The following is a 23,228-nucleotide window of genomic DNA, read 5'->3' as shown; positions in this document are numbered from 1 at the left end:
TTCGGTCCATATTTTTCCTTGACACCTTCACAGCCGCCACAGAGACTTGTTAATATCATCAATTACATCATGAGCTCAATTTACTGAGCACTGATTGGTCAAACCAGGAGCTGCTATATATATATATATATATATATATATATATATATATATATATATATATATATATATATATATATACAAAATGTAATTTGTTACTGTACTTAACTAGTTTCTTCCTGTATCTTTACTGAAGTATTTCTGTCATTTTACTTTAACTCCACCACATTTCAAAGTCCCGTCTTGTTTTTACTCTGTCGTTCCTCTTGGTTTATGTGTGCAGGTGTAGCTGCTGCTTATATGAACACGCTAAGGTCTCTTCGGCAGGTGAAGCAGGACTGACCACCACACATGAAGGCATTAGTGAACTCATAGAACACGTTCGTCCTGACTTTGTGTGTAAATACACGAACACAGTACAGAGCTATGCGCACATGTGCAGTTCTGACCGGCACGTGTCTTTTTCTGAGTTTTAACACTGTTTCCGCCTAAATATCAAACTCTGCTTGTTCACAAAAAGATATTCCATGGCCAGTTGGATCCTGATGGAAACTGTTGGCCTTCAGTGTTTTGTGCTTATGATCATTTCAGGTCTCCGTCGCTAATGGTGCTCTGGGTTGATATCACAGTGTAAGGGATTCAAATCATTTAATTAGGTGTTCTGGGACTGATTCCATATACAGTTCTTCGTTTCCTAATGGTCTCTAAGGGCAACCAGCAAGCCAGTCCATCAGGTATTATTCCTAACGGTTCTAATCGTGGCTTCTATGAGTTTGATATGCTTTTTTCTGCGAATGAACCCGACATTACGTTTTATCGTCGTGGTTTTATTTTGAAAGTTTCCATATTAAAGTAGCGTATAATAAGTCTGACAGCGTTACTGTACATTCAGTGTGACTGTTGCTGTCCAGCAGTTCGTGGTTCACTGTTTTCCCTCATAAAACCAACAGAAGCCCTGTGGTGTCAGAGCGGCGCTGACGGCGTTAACAGGCTGGGGGTGCAGGTCTGCAGACTGACCCACAGATTGGCTAATGCAGAAAATGACGGACAGCTCGTTCTAATCTGCGGCTGGCCAATGCAAAATGTGATTGACGGCCAAGAGTAGTTATTTAACTGGTTGATACAAAAAAGTGATTGACACACTCCGGGCCCAGTCGCCTCCCCTGTAGGGCTGCGGTCTGCAGCGTCCCCCTTCAGGCACAAATAATGGTTTGTTCCGTTGCCAAGGCGCTCGGCCCAAGCTCCGCACAAACTCTGCAGAAGGCCAGCACGAGCCGTCTTCAATGTTGACAAACACGCTCAAGCTAACGGGCTGTTCCTGATTTTTCCTCAGAAATTACAGCTTTTTTTTTTACTGGACTTTGCTGACTAACTAACTGTGTATTTCGACTGCTGGGCACTGTTTCATACCCGTAACCTACACGGCTGTACTAGATAGCAGAAAAGCTAACGGTAACTTTTGCTAACCTAGCGAACGCGTTTGGCTACAAGTGGCCAACTGTGAGGAGGTGGCTAGCTAGCTTGCGTGCTAATGTCCCGAAGCGAATAAGACTCGCCAATTTGCGTATTCGAAGCGGCATTTCCACACAGATATCAGCGTGTATGCTTTATAACTACGTTTGAGTAGGTTAATGTTAGCAACTTGGCTATCTCGCTCACACCGAGGTTGTATCGTGCTTCATAACGGAACATCTCGAGTTCACTACCGAATCCCCCGACTTAGGTTAACTTCCTAGGAACTTAAACCAGATGTGTGACTCGGATGAGCCGCAGTTCGCTGACAGTTAAGGTAAACAGTATGAAGGGAGAACCCTTGGACTTGATTTAGCGAATGTGGCATATGCTATGCCGAATCGTCGCGCCCGCTGAACCAGTGGCCTCCCCCATAAAGGGATTTGCGTTTTTCTGTGTGCTTCATAGAAGGAACGAAGATGGTGATTAGGAGCGTGTATGGCTGGTGTATTTTGGTAACCAAATGTTGGAAGCCGTCGGCCGAGCTTTACTGTCACCAGCACAGTGAGGTCATTTGCAAGTGATGCGAGGACTGCTATTCAGCTTCACTCGGCCATGGAGCAAACAGAGGTATCAGTTTTATTATTACACTTTCTATATAAGCTCTATCGATGTTCTTCCCGTTAACTTTCTTCATATAGTGTGTTATAAAATTACATTTGTTTCAAATAAAACGCATTTAGCAGAACATCTAACGGCAATGTGTGTGTGGAGAAAGCCAGGAGAAGAATTCCAGTTATGATAGTTGTAGCAAATGAGTGATGGCCCAGTTCTGGCCCGCTACTTTCTTTTGAACCAAATTTAAATGGCAAACTATATTTTATACTGTACCTCAGGCCAACATGCTGCCTTAACTTTGCAGGAGTGGCCCAGATCTGTTTGAAGACGTGTTGGACAAATATTCCTGTTGTTAATGGGGGCTGCTTTTTGCTCATATGCAATTTGCCAGTGTCAGTGTAGAGACAGCACTGCTATGTCTCTGCCATAAGTGACCCAGATCTGTTTTAAGACATGGGCCAAATATACATGTTTTAATGTGGGCAACTTTTGGCTCACATGCTGCTTGCCAGTGCCTACAATGACTAACAGTGCCATATGTTTGCCTGAAGTGGGCTGCATCTGCAGGCTAACTGGTGGATAATGAGCATTTTGTTAATTATGGCATCAAGTGCAGCTGCTTTGTTTGACCGTCAGAGTTAGTAAATAGCGGTCAACCTCCTATTTCAGCATGTTCATTAGTAAGCTGTGTAGCAACTTAAGTTCTAGATATAAGTGTGCTTTTAAAACTGAAACAATTCCTAACTTCCTAGTACTTAAACCAAATATGTGACTCTGATGATAAGCAGACCATCACTTTAGGTAAATGACAGAAATAGGGTACACTTGGACTAATGTGGTTAAGAGAATATGCCATGCGGTATGTCAGATTGTTATTGTTGTGCAACAGCATGTATAGTCCTAATTGTCTGACATTTAAATACACTATATTACCAGAAGTATTCAGTCACCCATCCAAATCATTGAATTCAGGTGTTTCAATCACTTCCATGGCCACAGGTGTGTAAAACCAAGCACCTAGGCATGCAGACTGCTTCTACAAACATTAGTGAAAGAATGGGTCTTTCTCAGTAGCTCAGTGAATTCCAGCGTGGTATTGTGATAGGATCCAGTCGTGAAATTTCCTCTCTACTATATATTCCACAGTCAATTGTTGGTGGTATTATAACAAAGTGGAAGTGATTAGGAATGACAGCAACTTGAAGTGGTAGGCCACATAAAATAACAGAGCGAGGTCAGCAGATGCTGAGGTGTGCAGAGGTCGAAAAACTTACAGACCTCCAAACTTCATGTGGCCTTCAGATTAGCCCAAGAACAGTGCATAGAGAGCTTTGTGGAATGGGTTTCCATGGCTGAGCAGCTGCATCCAAGCCTTACATCACCAAGTGCAATGCAAAGCATTGAATGCAGTGGTGTAATGCGCCGCCACTGGACTCTAGAGCAGTGGAGACGTGTTCTCTGGAGTGACCAATCACGCTTCTCCATCTGGCAAGCCGATGGACGAGTCTGGGTTTGGAGGTTGCCAGGAGAATGATATTTGTCTGACTGCAGAGGGGGGGATTATGGTGTGGGGTTGTTTTTCAGGAGTTGGGCTTGGCCCCTTAGTTCCAGTGAAAGGAACTCTTAATGCTTCAGCAGACCAAGAGATTTTGGACAATTTCATGCTCCCAATTTTGTGGGAACAGTTTGGGGACGGCCCCTTCCCAAAGCAAGGCCCATAAAGACATAGATGAGTGAGTTTGGTGTGGAAGAATTTAATTGGCCTGCACAGAGTCGTGACCTCAACCTGATAGAACACCTTTTGGATGAATGAGAGCAGAGACTGTGAGCCAGGCCTTCTCGTCCAACATCAGTGTCTGACCTCACAAATGGGCTTTTGGACTAATGGTTAACAATTCTCATAAACCTTGTGGAAAGCCTTCCCAGAAGAGTTGAAGCTGTTGTTGCTGTTGTAGCTGCAAAGGATGAGCCGACATCATATTAAACCCTATGGATTAAGAATGGGATGTCACTGAAGTTCATATGCGTATGAAGGTAGACGAGCGAATACTTTTGGAAATATGACATAGTTATTCAGAATATTGTGGAAGTGTAGAAAAGTGTCATTACACCCATACAAAGGGTGCTGTAAAGCTCCCAGAGAGAAGCTTGAAATGTCAAACTCTGGTTTTTCTTATGATATTGATGGTCAACTTGTGTTCTTTGATGGAATTGTGAACTCTGACATTTTGGATGCAAACCTGCACAAGTTTGCCAAGAAATTGCTCAAACAAAAACTGAATGTTATTTTTTTGTAAAATACTTTTGAAATACTTTTCGCCATTGCGAAAATCACAGTTGTGGAACGGTCTGTGTCAAATAAATGTCACTTACATTGACATTGTTTCATAAGACAATGAACTTACTATACATTGTAAACATAACATTTTTAACTGTGGCACAAATGTCCAAATACGTTTTAAGGCCACTATATGTGTGAAACATAAACTTTAACTTCACATTGTTTTTGAATGTTTTATTTAAATGATGCTTTAAAAGGAGTTGACGGTTTCTTAAATGGTACTTTCTTTTCAATTACTTTACACCAAGCAGTGTGAACAGGTTTGAAGTCGACATATCAAATAACTGGGGCATCTTGCTCTGCTCTGTCAGTTCCTGTGGACAAGTCAAATTCTCAGTATTGCAAACAAAATACATAACTATCCATTGACTTTACTTTATTTATTTATTTATTTATTTGTTTTAATTCTATGTCAAGGAGAAAGCCGAGTTGCAGGAGCTCTCTGTGCACTTGCAGAAGGACGGCTTGTCCCCTGAGGCCTCAGCAGATGAGCGGCAATGTCACCTGTGGCGTTTGCTTCAGCGCAGTGAGGGCACCTTGGCCGCGGCCACCGAGGAGCTGCAGGCGCTGCGCACACAGCAGGCCAGCGAGATGAGAGAGGTGAGCCTCCAGATGGCAGACTGGGGGAGGTACTTTAAAGCATAGCTAATGATTTCTTCTTTCATCAACATTTTATCATGACTATACAGTCTCTTAACAAAGACAGTTTGTTGCCCTCAGTAGCTGATCACATACCCTTTGTAAATAATTCTCTTTTTTGTTGTCTTCTCATTGTTTGTGTTATGTGAACCCACAGCTGATTTTGGTAACTGGAATTTTCTTCTCTTTCAGGTGGAGAATTATGTGGAGCACATTCGAAACATGCTGGAGGAGCGTGAATGTCTGACAGCTGAATATGAACGTGACAGTGAGCAGCTTCGTGCTGAGCTCGCACAGATGAAGCACCAGCAAGGTAAGCTTACTATGATAATCTACTCAAGTTCTCATTAGTAATACCACCTTAATAGGTATTCCTCCAAGATATTCTCTACACCTGTCTACATCAGAAATTAGTCTTGTAAATACATAATTCCTGTAGCAGTCTTTTTTATTTTTATCCTAAATTTCTACCAAAAATCATTGCCTGTGTATATCCTAGAGTGCCAGTGTAAGGAGGTGACGGAGATGCTGGAGCAAGAAGGTCTAGCTGAGATCAGTCATAGCAGCGCCAGCGAGCAGGTGGCCTACCTGCTTGTGGAGAGAGTTACCTTGTTAGAGAGGTTGGAGGCTGCAGAGAGGAAACTTGATACTCAGACCCTCACTGGAAACCTCAGGGAGGTCCATCTACAGGTACAACTCCACAACTAAGTGCATGGAGGTTCCATATTGACAGACTGAGGCCCAATTCCATTTCTTCTTTTTACCTCTACCCCTTTTCACCCTAACCCCTTGGAACTAAGTTTCATCAACAGCTACTGGTAGTGCTCTGTTGGTGACCCGGCCCAGCTTCAGTGATAGCAGAAAAGGGAAAGCCTCGCTGCTGGGCTTTAGTTACATTTAGGGAATTATATGCTTTCAAAGAGGTGCTCAAATTGTTTGAACTTTTCTGTTTCACCTTAAATGGTGACGCTTCAGGCGTCAGAACTGCTGGACATTTGAAGGTGGAACAGGAAAGTTAGTTAGTTAGCTACAGAGACATTAGCATGCTATTAGCGATTTTATTTTGTGCTTGTTATGAAAAAAACGACCATAACACATTGAAATGACATTAAGCTAAGATACTACAATGGTTATCATAATGTTTAACAGAGAAAATACTTACATTTGTGGGTTTCTTTGGTCGCTCGCGCAGCCATCTTGCCGGTTTTTCTTTTTTTCTCATAACACTCAGTTTGGAGTGAGTCTGAAAAATCTCAGTTTGGAGGGCCATATTGCCCTAACACTTCTCCCTACACCTCTGTCTCAACAAAAATTGGGACACCTTTACCCTAGACATGAACGCGCAAAACAGAAGGCTAAGGGCTCAGTGGTAGGGGCAAGGGGTGAAAGGGGATTGGGCCTTATAGACTGTGTCCTCCAATGATGAAGTTTGTAAAGAGCATATAACATTGAAAACCAAGTTTTTTTTTTACAAAAACAAGCCATTATGAATTAGTAATAGTTGTGATGTTACAATCATTAACAAATATACATGTGACCATTCAGCCTACTGGCACTATTAAAGCAGAGGTGGCTGTAAATGATTAAATGCTGTGTTTGGCTGTCAGGAAGCAAACGGATCATTGCAAAGTTCCAAAGGATCCAGACATCCAAAAAGAGTGTGATTGATTTTTATTTTTAACGATTTCCCTGAAGAGTTGAGTCTCGTCTTAATGGGAGGGCTGAATGATTTAGTGGAAATTAGATTAATTTAAATGGCAGTTTGAAAATTGTGCTCATTCAAATTCTGATTTCGACATGAACGCAATTAATGTTTCAGCTGTACTTAACAGTTTCTTCTGGACATATCAGGACTGCTCACTGAACATAGTTTGCCTCTTTTTACCTGTGAAGAGGTCAGCCAGTCAGAACAGACATCCTTTACACATATCAGCCTTAAAGGCACAGTTACTAAAACAGTCTGTTGTAAGTTTTTTGGTACATTAAATCATGTAAGCATTTAGAGTAAAAATAAAATCTTAGAGAAAACCAAGTGAATCAGTGAAGTCTTTGGTGTGATAGAAACGCAAGCTTGCTAGGTTAGTATTTTGATTGCATCCTCGTATGGGATTTAGGAGGAACTGGACCACATCCGGCACACTCTGGAAGCGGAGCTCAAACAGCAAAGGGAAAACGTGCACCACACTAAAGAGAGCATAAACAAGGTGAGGGCAAGTTTGTATTCTGTGTGTGGCAGTGCAAAAATGACTTTGTGTGACATAACCTTTATGACTTTACATCCCTGGTTTTCATCCCAAGGGACAGGAATCTCCAGCTCAGAGCCCCTGGAGGAAACTCTTTGGGGTGCGCAAGGCTACACAAAGGGCACAGAGCCTTACTCCTGTATGTTCCTGGACCTGCCATATTTACTGTTCACTTGAGTTTTCATGGTGGGCAAAAATGTATAATCAGTTTAAGAAAGAAAAAGGAGTAAGTCATTTTCACTGTGCTTGAGACCTGCTTAGAGCAGATTAGATTTTCCTCAGCTACCCCCTATGCACATCTCACTGACCAGATGGTCTTATCTCAAAAGAACAGAGTAAATCTTTGCAGCCTGTGGCATAACCATTCTAACACTGCAGTCTCCTCATGTCTAGCCACAAGAAAATGAATTAAAGAAGCTACTAATCAAGCAATGTTTTTCCTTGTTTTGGGTATATTGGCCAATGGTGGCTGATGAAAGCTGTGTTCACACTAAAGCATGTTTCCCATTCAGCTTTACTTATACTCTTCAATGGGGCAGTTGCATGATGAGCACAAGCATGGACACTGGCCTGACTTCTACCAAACACCACTTCTGCTAAGGTCTGAAAGGTTTTCTGTTTGTGATCGTGAAAGTCTTTTTCTCCTGCAGGCCCACAGTGAGGAGCTGGCACAGGAGCGCAAAGAAAGGCAGAAGCTAGAGCGGGATCTGGAGGAGGCATCCAGTAGACTCGCTATGGCTCATAAAGAAATTCGCAACCTGACCAATGAGCTAGATCTGGCTCAGAAAGCCCAGACCATTTCTGGTGAGTGACCAACCAATAGAACGAAACAGAAATAGAAAGTAGCCTGTCTAGAGTTGATTTAGTTTACTTAACTACTCTCACTCTCTGAATCTTTTATTCAAATGACTGATTGTACATTTCAAATGTCAAAAATGTGTGTCCATATCAGGGCCTGACCTGAAGACAACAGGCGAAGAAGTGGCACGGCTGAAACAGGAAGTAGAAAAGCTGAAACAGTGTGGTAAAAACATGTTGACTGTCTAAAACCTACCTATCTGATATCCTGTGATGTTTTAACCCCCTGATGCCCAGGTTGATTACTCAGTTATTAGCCATGAAATGTATTATAATATACAGCTGATAATGGGGCCCTCCTTCAGGTAATTTAAGTTTCTAAACAGAATTTATTTGTCAGATATGGTGGAGCTACAGAAGGCAAAGGAACGCAATGAAAGACTCGACACAGAGATTCGGGTCCTGAGGGATAGAGTGCGCTCGTTAGACTCAGAGAGGAAGACTCTTTTGAAACTGGTGGGTTCCATTTGAGTGTTTTGAGATGTTGCTTAGAGACAGTGTATTTCCGCAGTACACCTGTTTTTTTCTTTTCTTAGTTTCACACAGAGATATCATAACATTTTTTGTAACTTCCTGACAGAAAGAGCATGTACACAAGCAGCAGAATGATGGGCTTAGTAATATAACTTCTTTTCTCTGCTACAGATTGAAAATTCTAAGACAAATTCTAATCATGGAGACGGCACAGAGCATGATCCAACTCATTCTGCACAGGTAAATGTAGGTAGCTGCAATGTAATTATAATTAGGTTTATTTTCACTAACAGTAAAAACCAGTGGATTTAACTACTAACTGGTGCTTGAAGACACACGGATTTAGCAATTTACCCTTTAAAAAAAATAACCAAGAGATGTCTTATTCAGGTTGATGGCAGTGAGAATAATCAAGAACTGCCAGATACAACACTAAATGATGAACAAGAACAACTTCATAAAAGGTATTTAACTTTTAGGTGTTTAAACTATAACACAATTTCTCAATGCTGTTGGACTTTTATTTTCTTTTGTTTTGTGTCTCAAACTGCCTTTTAGAAATCATATGAATAAGAATATAAGTCATATAGTCATCAGTCTCATACAGAAAGCTTTACACACTGATACATTTTACTACAGACAGCATGAACGTGTGTGCTGTAACTACTAGCTTATTATTTCTAAAAAAAACTGTCTACAGAACTTTGCAAAAAAATATGGTCATTTGTGCACATGTGAATAGAAAGTAAAAGTAATAATTTATATATGCCTCTTTATCCTGCACAATGTCCTTTTCTCATTTATTTTTATATTTCTCTCTATTTCCACCCCTAGACCAAAGTAAATAGTATTTCTTCAGAAGCATCCATGTTTTCATTTTTTTTGCGATTTGGATAGTGTTTCATATCAGGGGTGGGCCTGTGATATCTGTGCTAGGAGACCATATACTGTTTGCAAGTAGCAGAGTTCAGAATTTTTTCAGAATTGTGAGGTGAAACTAAAACAAATAATGCTAAAATTCATGAAACACAGTAGGTCTTTAATTTTCTCAGGGGAATAAGGAGAAACAATCACCAACATGGCCAGTCCTCAGGGCAACAAAATAAGAGTAACACCCGTAAAACAGGAAATTACCTCAAAGTCCCATGTAAATTTAAACAATTAAATCAATTGGTCAGTTAAATTGAATCTAAATAGAGCTGTGATGAACAAAACAGCATTTTACTTGACTGTTCACATATACATTACTTGTCATTATATCTACCATCTGAGGTATCGTGAAATATATATATGTTTCTTATTACAGAAAGCATGTGATTCTACAAGCTTTTTGTATTTGATTCTACATTATATAAGTGTCCCACCCCACTCAAACATGCCCACTCAGCCACCCTGCATACCATTACAGAATAAATATGTCCACTCACCCAGCCTTCATACTTTCACAGTAGCAGCTGCCGTTTCACTTACACAGATGTCTCAGATGGACAGGGCAGTGTAAAACAGCAATGTGATGGCACATTTCGCCAGCAAAGACGTTTGGTTTGATAGGGTTAAACTGGTAGTCGGGTTATAAAATTGTTATGAAACGTTTAAAATTTAGCTTATCCACATTCAGCTGTTCCATTCAGTGCTTTTCCAGCTCCATCCAGGGCTTTCCTGAGTATTCACACTTCAGATGATATGCACAGAATGTCCACATGTTTACTGTGTGTGTATATGGATACAGGTGTCGAAGAGAGTCTGAAGATAAGGACTGTCGTCTGCGGGAGCTGCAGAGGAGGCTGCAGAAACAGCAGCAGGAGTATGAGGAGCTGGTAGAGAGGAATGAAGAGCTGGAGGCACTGCTGGGAGAGACACAGAACAAGGCTAAAGAGGAACGAGAACTTCATGAGTGTGAAGTGGAGGGCTTGCAAAGGAAGGTCAGGCTTCTCTATACTGTGATATAGAGGTTTTATGTGAAGGTGTTAACAGATCCTTTAATGGTTGAAATTTTAATCAGTTTTTTGTCATTTGGCTTTGATTAAATAGTAAAATCAACTTTAATGCCTTCCCAGATTAAAAATATGGAGGTTGAACTGAATTTAAAGAGGACTGTGGAAAAGGAGAATCAGACGAAAGAAGCAGTCCCTGAGGTAACCAGCCTGTGGTTGCTCTCAGTTTTAGTGTTTGTTTGAGTTAAAAGTGTATTTTAACGTTTCGTAATACATCTGTTCCAAAGCTCAAAGAAAGTGGTTTTCAGGAGAGGCTGACATTTCTGGAGAGTCGTCTGGCTGAGGAGAAGGACTGGAGAAAACAGTTAGAGGTGGACTTATCTGTAGCTCAGTCTTCCCTCAAGAAAGAGAAACAGGTAACACACTTGGGATAGATATATAGAAGCAAGGAATTGTTACTCTATACTGCCATTTAAAGATGTGTCGTTGTTAAAGTGCTTTTAATCAATTCAGGAGGACTCTGATGAAGTATATTGATATTATGGACTCCTCATCCTCAGACAATGCTCAGAGATCATGAGGAGCTGAAGAGATTGCGCTTAGAGGTGCAGAGCTTGCAGGCTGCGTACCAGCAAGAGAAATCCCTTAACAAGAACCTCACACAGATTAAAGGAGAAAAAGGAATTCTGGAAGAAAAGGTGATGACATCAGTGTTGACTAATAACAGATTATTCAGTAAATGTTGGCTTTACTTGTAGAAAATTATTGTGACTAATGTGGATATCATTTGTTCATTGTAATTTCTTAAGCGTTTTAAATGCACGTAGTCAGTCTGTCATTTATTTGTGTCATTTAACAGGTGGCCCAGTTGGAGCGTGCTCAGACGCGACTCCAGGACGACCTGGCACAGCATACAGAGAACAGCAGAGTGCAGGAGGATCTGCGAGAGAGCAGGGAGCAGGTGACACAGCTTAAGGCTCTAGTTGAACAGCTGAGATCAGAGCTGTCTACACTGGAGAAAGAACACAGCACTCTGAGGTAAGGAACACTAAAGAATGTAATAAGCTGCTACCTTACAAGGATCAAATTACATTATACAGTTTACAAATCATGTCACTTTGTTGCCATGGAGGTTGCTGGGCATTTATTGCCTAGCTGCAGTGTTTAGTGTTTTGAGTTAACTGCTTACAAGACCTCATATTTGTCAAATTTAGATTTTTAGTTCTCTCAGAACCTGTACAGTATTTTTTGTCAAAGCTACTCAAGACTGATCAGAGACGGTAATACAGTGGTGGATTAACTGTAGTGTGTATGTGTGTGTGTGTGTGTGTGTGTGTAGGGATGAGCTGGTGGAGAAGCGCAGGCAGGTAATGGAGCTGCAGACTGAGTTGAGCGTCAGAGCCCATGAGAGGCTACAGGCTGAAGGTCAGACAGAGCGGCTCAGCCTCGAACTACAGCACGTAAAGGAGCAGCTTCAGTCCGCAAGTCAGGAAAAAGCATCTGACCCTAATCCTAAACCACCTGCAGGAGATGACAAAGGGCTCAGCCAGGTAAGGCTCTGACATGCTGCCTGAGCTGAAAAGAATGTGAAGTCGTCTGTCCTGTATGGAATATATTATCACCATTTGAGCTAGGGATGCATGATGATGTTGGATTCATATCGGTAAGAGTAGATACAGTGTCTTCCACAAATACTGGCTTCCCTGGTAAACATGAGCAAAGTAGGCTGTAAAAAAATCTTTATTGTTTATTCTTTTGATCTCTCACTAACAATATTAACAAAAAACTTATTTGAAGTAAAATGATTAGAAAAAAAATCTTATCAGGAAAAAGATGTTTTTCTCAAATCTATGTCCTGCAATTGTTGGTTCCCTTTCATTTCATACTTTGTGCAGCCTCCTTTTGCAAAAATAACAGCCCTGAGTCTTCATATATAATGCTTAATGAGACTGGAAAACACAGCAAAGGATGTGAGACCATTCCTCCATACAGAACCTCTCTAGATCTTTCAGATTCCAAAGTCAATGCTTGTGGACTCTCCTCTTCAGCTCGTGCCACAGGTTTTCTATGAGGTTTAGGTCATGGGAACTGGGGTGGCCATGGCAAAACCTTGATTCTGTGATCAGTGAACCATTTTTTTGTGTTGATTTTGAGGCATGCTTTGCATCATTGTCCTGCTGGAAGATCCAAACAGTGGCCCACTTCAAGCTGCTAAAAGATTCACCACTGGAATCTTGATGCTGACATAATTTCTTTTTAGTAGTGGTTATGTCTTAGCATTGGTACATAAATAGGTGGAAAGTATCAGTTGTTGGCATTGGCCCACAAATCCCATGGTGTGTACCTAATTATAGCATAGTAATTGATTTCTTCTGCATTTATTTTCCCATACTTATCAAACATTAAGCCAATTGCGTGAAGGCTGTACTGTAGGTGCATCGATGTACCATGATGCATTTGTCTGGAGTTGACCATTCAATTGCGTCTATTTTGGAGTTGTAGTGAAATATGCACTCTGTACCAAAGAAAAATTATTTAGCTGTTTTCAAACATATTGTGCAGGACTTTAGACTGTGAGCAATTTTTTCTTAGTGTGTGCAAGTTAAAATTTCATGTGGTTGCATTTGACAGAGTGAAGGATGATCATTAGGCTGTTTAGGTGCCCCTCCTGCACAGGTACTACATTAGCCATTGTGGTTGGAAGTACTGCTTCTTTTCTTCATTGGCTTAGTTCACATGTGTCAAACTCAAGACCCGCGGGCCAAATGTGGCCTGCCGTGTCATTTGATGTGGCCCGCAAGAGCTTAAAAGATCTGATTGACTGCAATCTAGTGGCTTAATGCCGTCGCTTCACGGATAACATAATCGGCATGAATTGTGGGAAATGTAGTTTAAGGTCAATGCATGCTCTAGAATTAGTGGTGGAATAATTAATAATTAAGTCTAAAAGCGTGCATTGACCATAAACTCCATTTCCCACAATTCATGCCGATCATGTTACCCGTGAAGCGACGGCATTAAGCCACTAGATTACAGTGTATACTCTTTGATGTGATTTTTTTCAACAAGTGGAATTAAGAAATAGCTACAAATATTGATCCCAAAATGTCCAGGAAAAGAAAAATTGATGCCGATGGAAGACAGTTTCAAAAGAGATGGGAAGGCAAATACATGTTTGTGCTTCAAGGAGAAAAACCGGTATGTCTTTTGTGTTGTGAGGCGGTGGCAGTTACGTCGGCACTTTGATACCAAACACGGAGCTAAGTATGCCAAAGTTAGCCTTCAAGAAAAGCAACAAATTGTACAAGAATTAAAAGGCAAACTGCGTTCACAGCAGAATATGTTCACAAGAGCTACAGCCCAAAACGACGCAGCTGTGAAAGCTAGCTTTATTGTAGCTGAAGAAAACGCTCGCGCGTCTAAGTCTTTTTCAGAGGGTGCATTTTTGAAGCAGTGTATGCTGAAGGTCTATGAGCAGGTGTGTCCCGACCAGATACAGACATTTAAAAATGTCAGTTTATCAAGAAACACCATCGCGGACCGAATTAAGGAACTCGCAGGAAACCTGGCAACACAGCTGGCCGCAGAGACGCGCAACTACATGACCTTTTCATTAGCGCTTGATGAAAGCACAGACAGCACGGATACAGCGCAGCTATCCATTTTCATTAGAGGCGTGAAGTCGGACCTCTCTGTTACTTGAGTAAAAATGCATTGCCCTGGGAAAAATTAGTTGGATTAACCACAGACGGCGCACCTGCAATGTGTGGAGGAAAATCGGGCTTGTTTGGACTAATGAAAGAGAAAATGCAGAAAAGTAACTGTACATTTGGTTACATGTATTTACATTTATACTGTCTTACAGTTACATCTGGCCCTTTGAGGGCAGCCATTATGCTGATGTGGCCCTCTGTGAAAGTGAGTTTGACACCCCTGGCTTAGTTGGTCTGCCAAAATTCTACTCCTCCTTATCTGTGGAGTGCAAGGTCTGTTTCAAATCAAATTAATCTTGGTAACTGTGTGTGTCGGTTCTCTCATGTAAAGCATATGTCCCAGTTGTGAAGATTTTATCTGGGGGAGTACACTTTAGAGTACATGTAAAAACACGCTTGCTGTTATACTTTGCTTTTATTTGATATGTTTTCTTTTAAAATGATATATTAGAAGATGACACATTTTGTCAGCCACTGCTTGTGGCAGAGAAAAAATAAGATCAAAATATTTCACAAATATCAAGCCTCGAGTCACTGTCATTCTTTACATCAATGCAAAACTAAGCTATGAAAATTAAGACAACTATTCATTAGCATGCAAAGATTAATATGCAAGAAAAAAAAACTTGTGCTATGACCAATGACCAAAACATGTGCTAACTCTATCAATTGGTCACATTAGTGTGATCATTGGAAAAGTTAGTCTGGATGCTTGTTGTGTTTTGTTTTTTATTGTCTCTATTCCACTGCCGTGCAAGTTCTCCTTCCAATCGTGTTTGCGTATTCAGGGCATTTAAAAAAATGTTTGTTCCAAAATGATAAGTAGTTTAATTGTGATCAAATTTGAGATTTTATAATGTGACACTGTGTATGATATTTTTATTTCAGAATATTGAGTTAGTTGCTTGTTAGTTACATGATGTTTCAGTTTGTATTTGGTCTTGGCCATATAACTGGTGCCAGTTGATGAGCTGGTGTGTAATCTGTGTAGTATTTATATGCTTCGCCCCCAGGTGGCATGTGTGAGGTCAGAGATGAGCAAACTGCACACCACCCTGGAAGAGGAAAAACAGCTGGCCACCCAGCACAAGCTGGCCCTGCAGGCTCAGATCAGTGAGGCCCAGGCTCGGGCCAAGGTCAGCCATGTCATTCATACACAAATAATAATGGGTGGCTTCGGGTTGCCAAACCTACCGTGGTATTGATAGAAATTTGAACTTAATCTTAGAAGTTAGTGTAACCTCTCTGTGGGTATGTCCTCAGGCTCAGGAATCGCTCCTGCAGCAGAAGGGCGAGGAGAATAAGCAGCTAAAGCAGGACCTTCAAAGGACCCAACATCTCTTCACTTCAGCTGAGCGGGAGCTGCGCTATGAGAGGGAGAAAAACCTTGACCTTAAAAGACACAATGCACTTTTAGACCAAGAGAAGATGAAGGTATTTCAGAAAGGAATTATGATGTAGATTATATTGACAGTTGTGCCTGATTGTTCACTTAAAGATATTTAACCCATTTGTGCCCCAAAATTGTCATTTTGCACTTGTTGATGTATATTTGATATCAAACAGGTCAGTACTGATTTTCCTTAAAGCCATGAAATTCCTTCTATACACTTGTATTCTTTAATATTTGAATATTCAAAAAGGTATATAATTTTTAACAAAGGAGTACACGTAGTGTACACTGTGGCAACTTTAATTTGGATAACATTTGTCTGAAACATTCTTGCCAAGAAACCAAACTTTTTCTTTAAACTATGCCCCAAAATTTCATGTTACTTTCTTCTCATGGCCAATTCACACAAAGAACTTTTAAAAAAACTTTTAAAGCCATATAACTTGTCATGTTTTAAAAATGTTTTTTTCCTCAACCAGTTAGACAGTGCTGCCTCTGGGCTGTTGTGGTGAATCTTACCAGTCCTGTGCTCTTAAGCTGTGCGCAGAGCTCAAGCAGACCCAGGCTAAACTGGCCCAGGTGGAGACCAGTGCAGAAGGGCAGGCTGCAGAGTTGGAGCACCTGCAGCAGAGAACCAGAGAGTTGGATCTGGAGTTGGCCAGGAGCAGTCAGAACAGGCAGACTAGCTGCAGTCTCAAGGAGGAGCTCAATGCTGAGAGAGCCCGCGTTATATCTGCCGACAAAAAGGTTAGTGTTGAGGGCTAAAGCTCTTGTTTATTTATGCCCATCAAGCTTAGACTAATGTTTTACAGTGGATTTAAATGCCTTGCAGGTACAAGAAGGTTTGATGTAAACATCTGAAGGTAGATATCGACTGTGGTATGTTCAAGCATTGATAATGTTTTTTTTTTCTTTTGAATGACAAGGCTGGGCTACAATTCCAGTTAATTTAACAGTATTTCAGATATAAATATACAATCAAAGCACTATTTTTCAGCAATCAGGTGATGCTTCATGGACTGTTTTAAAATCATGCTGTTGGTCATTTTCTCACGAACAGAGCCTGCCAAAATCTCGTACAGTTGCATTGGGCTTGATATATATAACTGTAATTAAACACAGTTGTACCTGTAATTTTGCTTCATAATTGATAGATGTATGGCTAGCCTGAACAGTATTTTACAGGCTTCTAATGTGTATTATTTCTGAACAATTTCTTGAATGCTCAATTATCAAATTATCAAAACAACAATATTTACATTTCATAATTTACCATAATTTTAAGTATGCCTGTTATTGAAGTTCAATATATCAATATAGTACAAAAATAGTGCACTGTGTGTGTTGTGTCCTGTGTGTTGCTCTGATAGAATTTTGATTGATGCCTTCTTACTTGTACATATCATTTGATTCAGTGTTGTTATTAAGTTTCATTTGGCTGGTTTAATTTTTTATTTTTTTTTATAAAATCTTGGAAAGAAGCACTGAGTGTGACATGGAGGCCAAGCTGAGCTCAGTCATGAGTTTAGTCATGCTGGCTAGAAAGGCAAAATTTTACTTTACCTCTGCGTCAGACTATTTTGCCTGAGAGCTTCCATGACAGCAACAACGTCAGTGTTTCTCTTCTCATTCACAGTAAGAACTCACCACAGTAAAGAGGTTTAAGGCTCTAAGCTCTAAGTTTTAGTGTCGCTCTCACCAAAGCTTAATGGTACTTAGATAGATAAAGATGAACTTATGACTTATTAACTATGTAGAAAACTGAATACCAATGTTACAAACAAGTAGTCAAGCATTCAATTTTTTTGGGCCAGCCTTAAAAAGGTGTTGTTGCTAAATATCTGTTATGCTGCTTTATAAGTATTCTATGGAAAAAGTAAATTAATATGGCAAAGCTGTCTGATGCCTACATACTTTGCTGCTTTGTTTGTCTGGAGGTCTTGGAGCTTCAGCAGCAGTTGAAGAACACTCTGCATCAGTTACGTCTGGAGGAAGCCAGAGCAGGAGAGACCAGCAAACTGGAGAGAGACACCAGGGACATGTCTGATAACCTGTCTGCCCTCAGAGCCAAACTGCAGGAGGAGCAGCTCCAGAGGTGAGCTCCCATGACGCACCACAAAATAGGATGTGTATGAGACAGGTTAACAAACAAACTTCAAAAATTTCAGCCAAACTGAGAGTCATTACAGTCAAGAATGAGTTATGCAAGATAACCAAAAGTTTATTCAGAGACCTGTTGACACATAGGAGGTCCTTCAGTTCTTAGCAGACTCACCCATATCTGCTTACTGATACTGATATGCTTATTGATAGGAAATTGCTGGAGCAGAGAGAAGAGGAGCTGCAGCAGCAGGTACGCTCTCTGCGCATAAAGGAGGCTACCCTCAGCCGCACTAACTCTGAGCTCTCCCACCGCTCCCAGCAGCTGAATACACGGCTAGAGGTGCTGGAGAATGAGCTGACCTCCACCAGAGAGCAGGTCGGTATTTGGCTCTTCAGAGAAGACACTGTTAAGTTTTCTCAAGCTTTTCTAGGCTCAAGGCCATTCTTTAGTTCTGTTGGAAATTGAGGCTTAAATGGGCATTTAACAGGCTGACATGTTTTTGAAGCTGGATAGTGTAAATCCTAGGTATTTAATGTGATTTATTTAAGTCACAGTCTTTCTTCTGGTATCTGACATCTCCTACAGCAGAGGCTCAGTCAGAAGAGCTGCCATGATCTGGATGAGCAGCTCATGTCTGCCCAGCAGGAGTCAGAGAGATTGCAGCAAGAACTGCAGCAGGTCCTCCACCAACTCGACACTAACATCAGGTAGACTCCATAACCATAATCCTGCATTGAACAGATTTGGTTATTTTCTAATTCCAGGTTATGGTCCTACATTTGTAAAGATGTATTGTAGCAATGTCTATCGAATAAGCACTGCAAAGGTTTTACTGAATTGGAAATATATTCAGTGGCTGTTAGATGAAGTTAGATGGCTCGTTTTGACTTATTTTATTTTATTTTTTTAGAAGATACAATGAAAAGCAGTCTCTACACAAGACCAAGCTGCGCAGAGCAAAGCAGCTGTTCGTGAAGGCAACCACCCAGCGAGACCTGCGTATCCAGAAACTGGAGAACGATCTGGCTCTTGCAACGAGTCTGTCAGAGAAAGTAAGTTGTGTCTAATTCTAAGCATTAAGACTTTTACAAACTGAGCGTGATTTATTAGTGCAGTTTATTTGGACAACAAAAAAAGTGATTAGAGCATGTGTATAAATGGTATCTTGTGAACCAAAATTTTATTGTATGGTACTTATTGTATTAGTACTTAGTTAAAAAATTTTTTAGAGCAGGCGACGTGAACTTACTGACAAATTACTGTTGTCTCTGGTGTGTTGGCATGGTGACAACCAAGCTGGCAGATCAGCTGTGTCCCAGCAATAGAACTTTTTGGGAAACAAAACAGGATAATTTTTTGCCACAGACAGCAGCTCCAAAAGTAGCTCAAATGGGGCTCAAACTAGGCTATGGACAACCAAGTTATATGTGTAAGCACTGATAAAGTTTCAGCTCCAGACTGAAGCAATGAGGATCTCCATGCTACTTTCACTTTTTCAAAATGGAGAGTAGCCTGCCCATTGTTGTTGGTCCATTTTGTGAGGATATTTTTTTGCTTTTGAAGACATTCGGTCTGTTTGTTCTTTTCTTTCACAGTGCAAACAACACAACAAAATTGCAAAAAAATCATGGTACATCTGGTGTGTATATTTTTGATGCATAAAATAGGATCAGAATATTACACATTTTCACATTGTTTATTTACATTGCGTCAATGTGCAACATCCAAGCCTTGCTTCTAACTGCCTTTGCAATGGTCTGGAAAGGAAAAAGACTGGATTAGGACTGTGACAGAAGAGAATGATCAGCTCCTGCTAGAGAGGCGAGAGTTGCTCAGGAGGATGACTGAGGCTGAGGAGATGGGTAACAATGGAATGAGAACAGCAACTACCATACAGCAAAGGTATGGATATTTCCCTTTATACTGCTTTGCAACCAAGAAACACACCTAAAGACCCATGTTAATGTCCCCTCTGTCTCTTAGGGTGAAGTTCCTGGAAGTGGAGAATAAACAGCTTCAGGAGAAAACACTGAAGCTGGCCAATCAAATTGGAGTTCTCGAGCGGGCACTGAGAAATCTTCAGTCAGTGTGTACTGTTGAGGTAAAGATGAATTTATTTGAATTCATCTGCATGATTTTCTGACCAGTTGTTCAAAAGTAAAATAGATGTGTTTGTATTATTTTCATTTTTTATATATAAATGTTTCTATCACAGGAGGTAAAGAAAATCTTTCCTTCTGGAGCACACACTGATGGCCTGTTTCGAATGTCAACTCCAAGGTACACTCTTACTCTTAGAATTGACTGCTTCTGGTATAATATTTAGACTTCATTGTGAATTTTAGACTTTATAAATGTTTAATAATGTATGCAAAAATTGCACCATTCTGTGTTTTAAAATCCTGATGTAGTCCGAAGCCAGGGCTGTGTGACTCGTGGGGACTATTGGATGCCATCCGCAGGGTTAAAGTGGGAGAGCATGTAAAGAGCTTGGAGTCATCTCTCTCCCTGCCCACCTCCCAGCCTTCAGAGATTGGCTACCTAAATGTAAGCTCCCCCATGGCTCCCAGCGCCACACTGGACCAAGAGGAGGATCACAGTGCAGCAAGTGAAGACACCTGAGGAACTGCTCCATCCATTATTACAGAGATTGCCAGTCATCTTCAGCTTCATAGTCAAGTCTAATGAGTGGTTAAATCACTGGGTCAGATGGTGCCTACACTCAATACAGTTGAGTGAACTCAAGAATTCTGTGCAACTAGTCTTTATTCCTGCCATTAGGATTCATATAATGACATATATCTGTGATACAATTTCACTGTGGAACTGAGGTGATGTAAATTTGATATGCGTGGCATAAGAAGACTTGCAGCAGCTTTGTCACACTTGCCCTCTGGCCATTTGATTTACTAGATCAAAATTCTGATTCCATAAAGTGATATTGCCTGGAAATTGAAGCTAATGGTAGCCAGATTATATTTCTCAACTTTTGTTTTTGTAATCAACTAAATTTCCCATGCTTTTACTCAGGGTTATTACTTCTGAATTGAGTTCGTCTTTGCCACTCATATTCATTACAGCAGAGATCTCCATTCAGTCCTTGAAGACCCTCGGGCAGTCAGTTTTCTTCTGTTCAAGCAACCCACACACCTGAACCCTGTAGTCAAAGTTGCAAAGCCTCTGATGTCCTGACTTTGGTTTAGTAGGTGCTGAGAAAGTTCAAAGAAATGTGATTCTGTAGGACCAAAGTGAGAGCCTCAGAAGTAGAGCATGGAGATGAAGTAACTCCACGTAACTAGTTTTATGCCTTTTACTGCTCTGCCCCCTACAGATTGCAGACTAGAGGAATAAGCAAGCTGGACTGATGTCTAAGGCAGAGGCAGAATAGAACGTTTGAGGTTGTGAGATATCTGCAAGCAATATAATTCAATGGATTTCAAGGCCAAAGCAGAATGTACAGCCTCATAAAAGCTGGGGAAACTGTGAGGTACATTTTTTGATATTGACAATCCTGAAAGGGAGAAATGCCACAAAACAGGGATGAGCTGGAGCACTTTTATTTGGTCTGATTTTTTTTTTATTGTATACTGTTTACATCAGCCCCGCGACCCAGAAACATAAGCGGCTTTGTGTGTGTGTGTGTGTGTGTGTGTGTGTGTGTGTGTGTGTGTGTGTGTTTACAACAGAAAACCACTATTGCCTTTTGGGGTATGTAGTTGAAAACAAGCACATTTGTGTCCAGGATAGATGGGGTAAAAGGTATAAATGCCACCACACTACAAATGTAATTAAAATGGCCAACATTTTATTATTACAATATCATATTATTTAATCGTTAGCAATATTCTCTAGTCCAAAGAAGATCTCAGTCTCAGATCAGTAGAGAGTTGACGGATGTTTTTGACCTGAATTTCCTAGCCTTGGTCCTTGCCTCATTAACTTGACTACTACAAAAGTAGAAATGTACTATTTCTGCAGGTGAGTGATGCTCTTTGCTAATCAGAAATGGCTTGACACTTCAACAGTTTAACTTTTAATGTTTTAGACACTTTAGGAGAATTTAGGAGATTAATTTAACCCACACAGTTGTCAGCATTAGGATGTAATAATTCATTTTATTCAAAAATTCTGACCCATGTCTGTCTTATTGCACTAAATGTCAATGACAGAAAAATCATGTGGGGTATTGTATAAAATCATCTACAGTCTTACTAATATGAACAGCCTTACAGTGTTGTTTGTTATGTACAGAATGATGTCTGCTGCATTTTAAGCAGAATCAAATATTTGGGGGTTTTATTATGTCATTTTGTGCAAATTCATATTTTACACAGTAGTTATTTGGTACTTGCACATGAACCTATTGCATAAAATAGGCCTTAGAGAGTGAAATCTGTCTGCAATTAAAAGGATGTTTGATATAAAGGAGTGATTGTTGTAATATACATGTATTATAGTTATTTGCAGTATGAAATCAGTAACCTGCATGTTTTGACAATGACAAAATGAGAAATAGCGATGCGATTTCTAAACTGCAGCTGATCAGCTTTATTTTAGTGTGATGTCCTTTTCACAGTTTATATAAGCACCATGTGAAAACATAACTCCATGAACAATTGAGCAACAGTTTACATGTAACATGAACAAAAATATTTATTTTCTTATTAAACAAGTTTATTTTCATTGTTGTATAATGCTGTTTTTTTCAGAAGCTCACACATATGATCGTTATACTCAGTTATAACTCTGAACTCGATTAAAATCCTAATATGCAGAATTTCAGCTTTGATAATCGTGTGGCAGATATGGTAAACGTGTTAAACTATGAAGAAATGCTGAGTTGTAAAATTCTCTACATAGTCATTTTCTTTCTGCAGATGCTTTCATGGCAAATGGATTTTGTAACAATACCTACTTTTTAAGAAAGAGTTTGCAGAAGTCCAGCATTGGCTAGAATACAGAACATGTGACTGAGTGGTTTTAGTTTGTTACAGGTGCCTCAAATGCACCAGACTGTAAAAGGTGATCATGCAGGCCGAAACATTTTGATTATAAGATCTATAGCAAGTGTTCCCAAAGTCAGTGTCTGGGACCCCATGTTCTGCACATTGTTGCATTTGGCCTATTTCTACACACCTGACCCAGCGCTTGAAGGACTATTTATTTATTTATTCATTTATTTAGTTCATGAGCCAAATTAGATATGCTGGATGAAAAAATGTGCATAGTGTAGGACATCTGGACTGACTTTGGGGACCCTTTATATATCATAGCAAGCATTAAAAACAACAGCAGACACAACTCGTGATAACTGCTACTTTTCATCTAGCCTGTCAAACATCACAAGACAGACCTATAACTTTTCCTGTATGTGTCATTTAAAAAGGAGCTAAAACCAGCTGATAAGTATTCTTTTAAAT

General features: G+C 40.3%; 1 protein-coding gene across 6 annotated transcripts; it reads left to right on the top strand.

Moving 5' to 3' along the window:
• The first annotated feature begins 1,278 nt into the window (after positions 1–1,278).
• ccdc30 (coiled-coil domain containing 30) lies at positions 1,279–22,491 on the top strand. Of its 6 annotated transcripts, XM_017710079.2 has the most exons (29): positions 1,279–1,828; positions 1,960–2,121; positions 4,868–5,050; positions 5,282–5,402; positions 5,589–5,779; positions 7,204–7,293; positions 7,388–7,471; positions 7,983–8,136; positions 8,285–8,356; positions 8,531–8,646; positions 8,836–8,904; positions 9,055–9,128; positions 10,394–10,586; positions 10,722–10,799; positions 10,886–11,014; positions 11,159–11,296; positions 11,458–11,636; positions 11,938–12,148; positions 15,325–15,447; positions 15,575–15,745; positions 16,242–16,451; positions 17,642–17,799; positions 18,018–18,183; positions 18,394–18,515; positions 18,719–18,860; positions 19,574–19,710; positions 19,792–19,909; positions 20,024–20,088; positions 20,220–22,491. In XM_017710079.2, exons 2-29 carry the CDS (start codon positions 2,107–2,109, stop codon positions 20,428–20,430), a joined length of 3,720 nt encoding a protein of 1,239 aa, XP_017565568.2. In that variant the 5' UTR covers positions 1,279–1,828; positions 1,960–2,106; the 3' UTR covers positions 20,431–22,491. The 6 variants fall into 6 exon arrangements, 5 of the variants coding, with proteins under 5 accessions (XP_017565568.2, XP_037397443.1, XP_017565576.2 ...); XM_037541546.1 differs by having other exon boundaries at positions 1,279–2,121; positions 10,907–11,014; XM_017710087.2 differs by having other exon boundaries at positions 1,279–2,121; positions 18,397–18,515.
• The last annotated feature ends 737 nt before the right edge of the window (positions 22,492–23,228 follow it).

The sequence above is a fragment of the Pygocentrus nattereri genome, chromosome 9 (assembly GCF_015220715.1).
Source record: "Pygocentrus nattereri isolate fPygNat1 chromosome 9, fPygNat1.pri, whole genome shotgun sequence".
NCBI lineage: Eukaryota > Metazoa > Chordata > Actinopteri > Characiformes > Serrasalmidae > Pygocentrus > Pygocentrus nattereri.
The sequence above is the reverse complement of the archived record's forward strand: the minus strand, read 5'-3'. Positions and strand labels throughout refer to the sequence as shown.

Excerpts from the sequence above, each read along its gene's own strand:
- ccdc30 (XM_017710079.2), top strand. Across the intron at positions 8,137-8,284 it reads GAAAGCCCAGACCATTTCTG|GGCCTGACCTGAAGACAACA; the intron begins GTGAGTGACCAA and ends TGTCCATATCAG. Across the intron at positions 18,861-19,573 it reads CAACGAGTCTGTCAGAGAAA|GAAAAAGACTGGATTAGGAC; the intron begins GTAAGTTGTGTC and ends TGGTCTGGAAAG.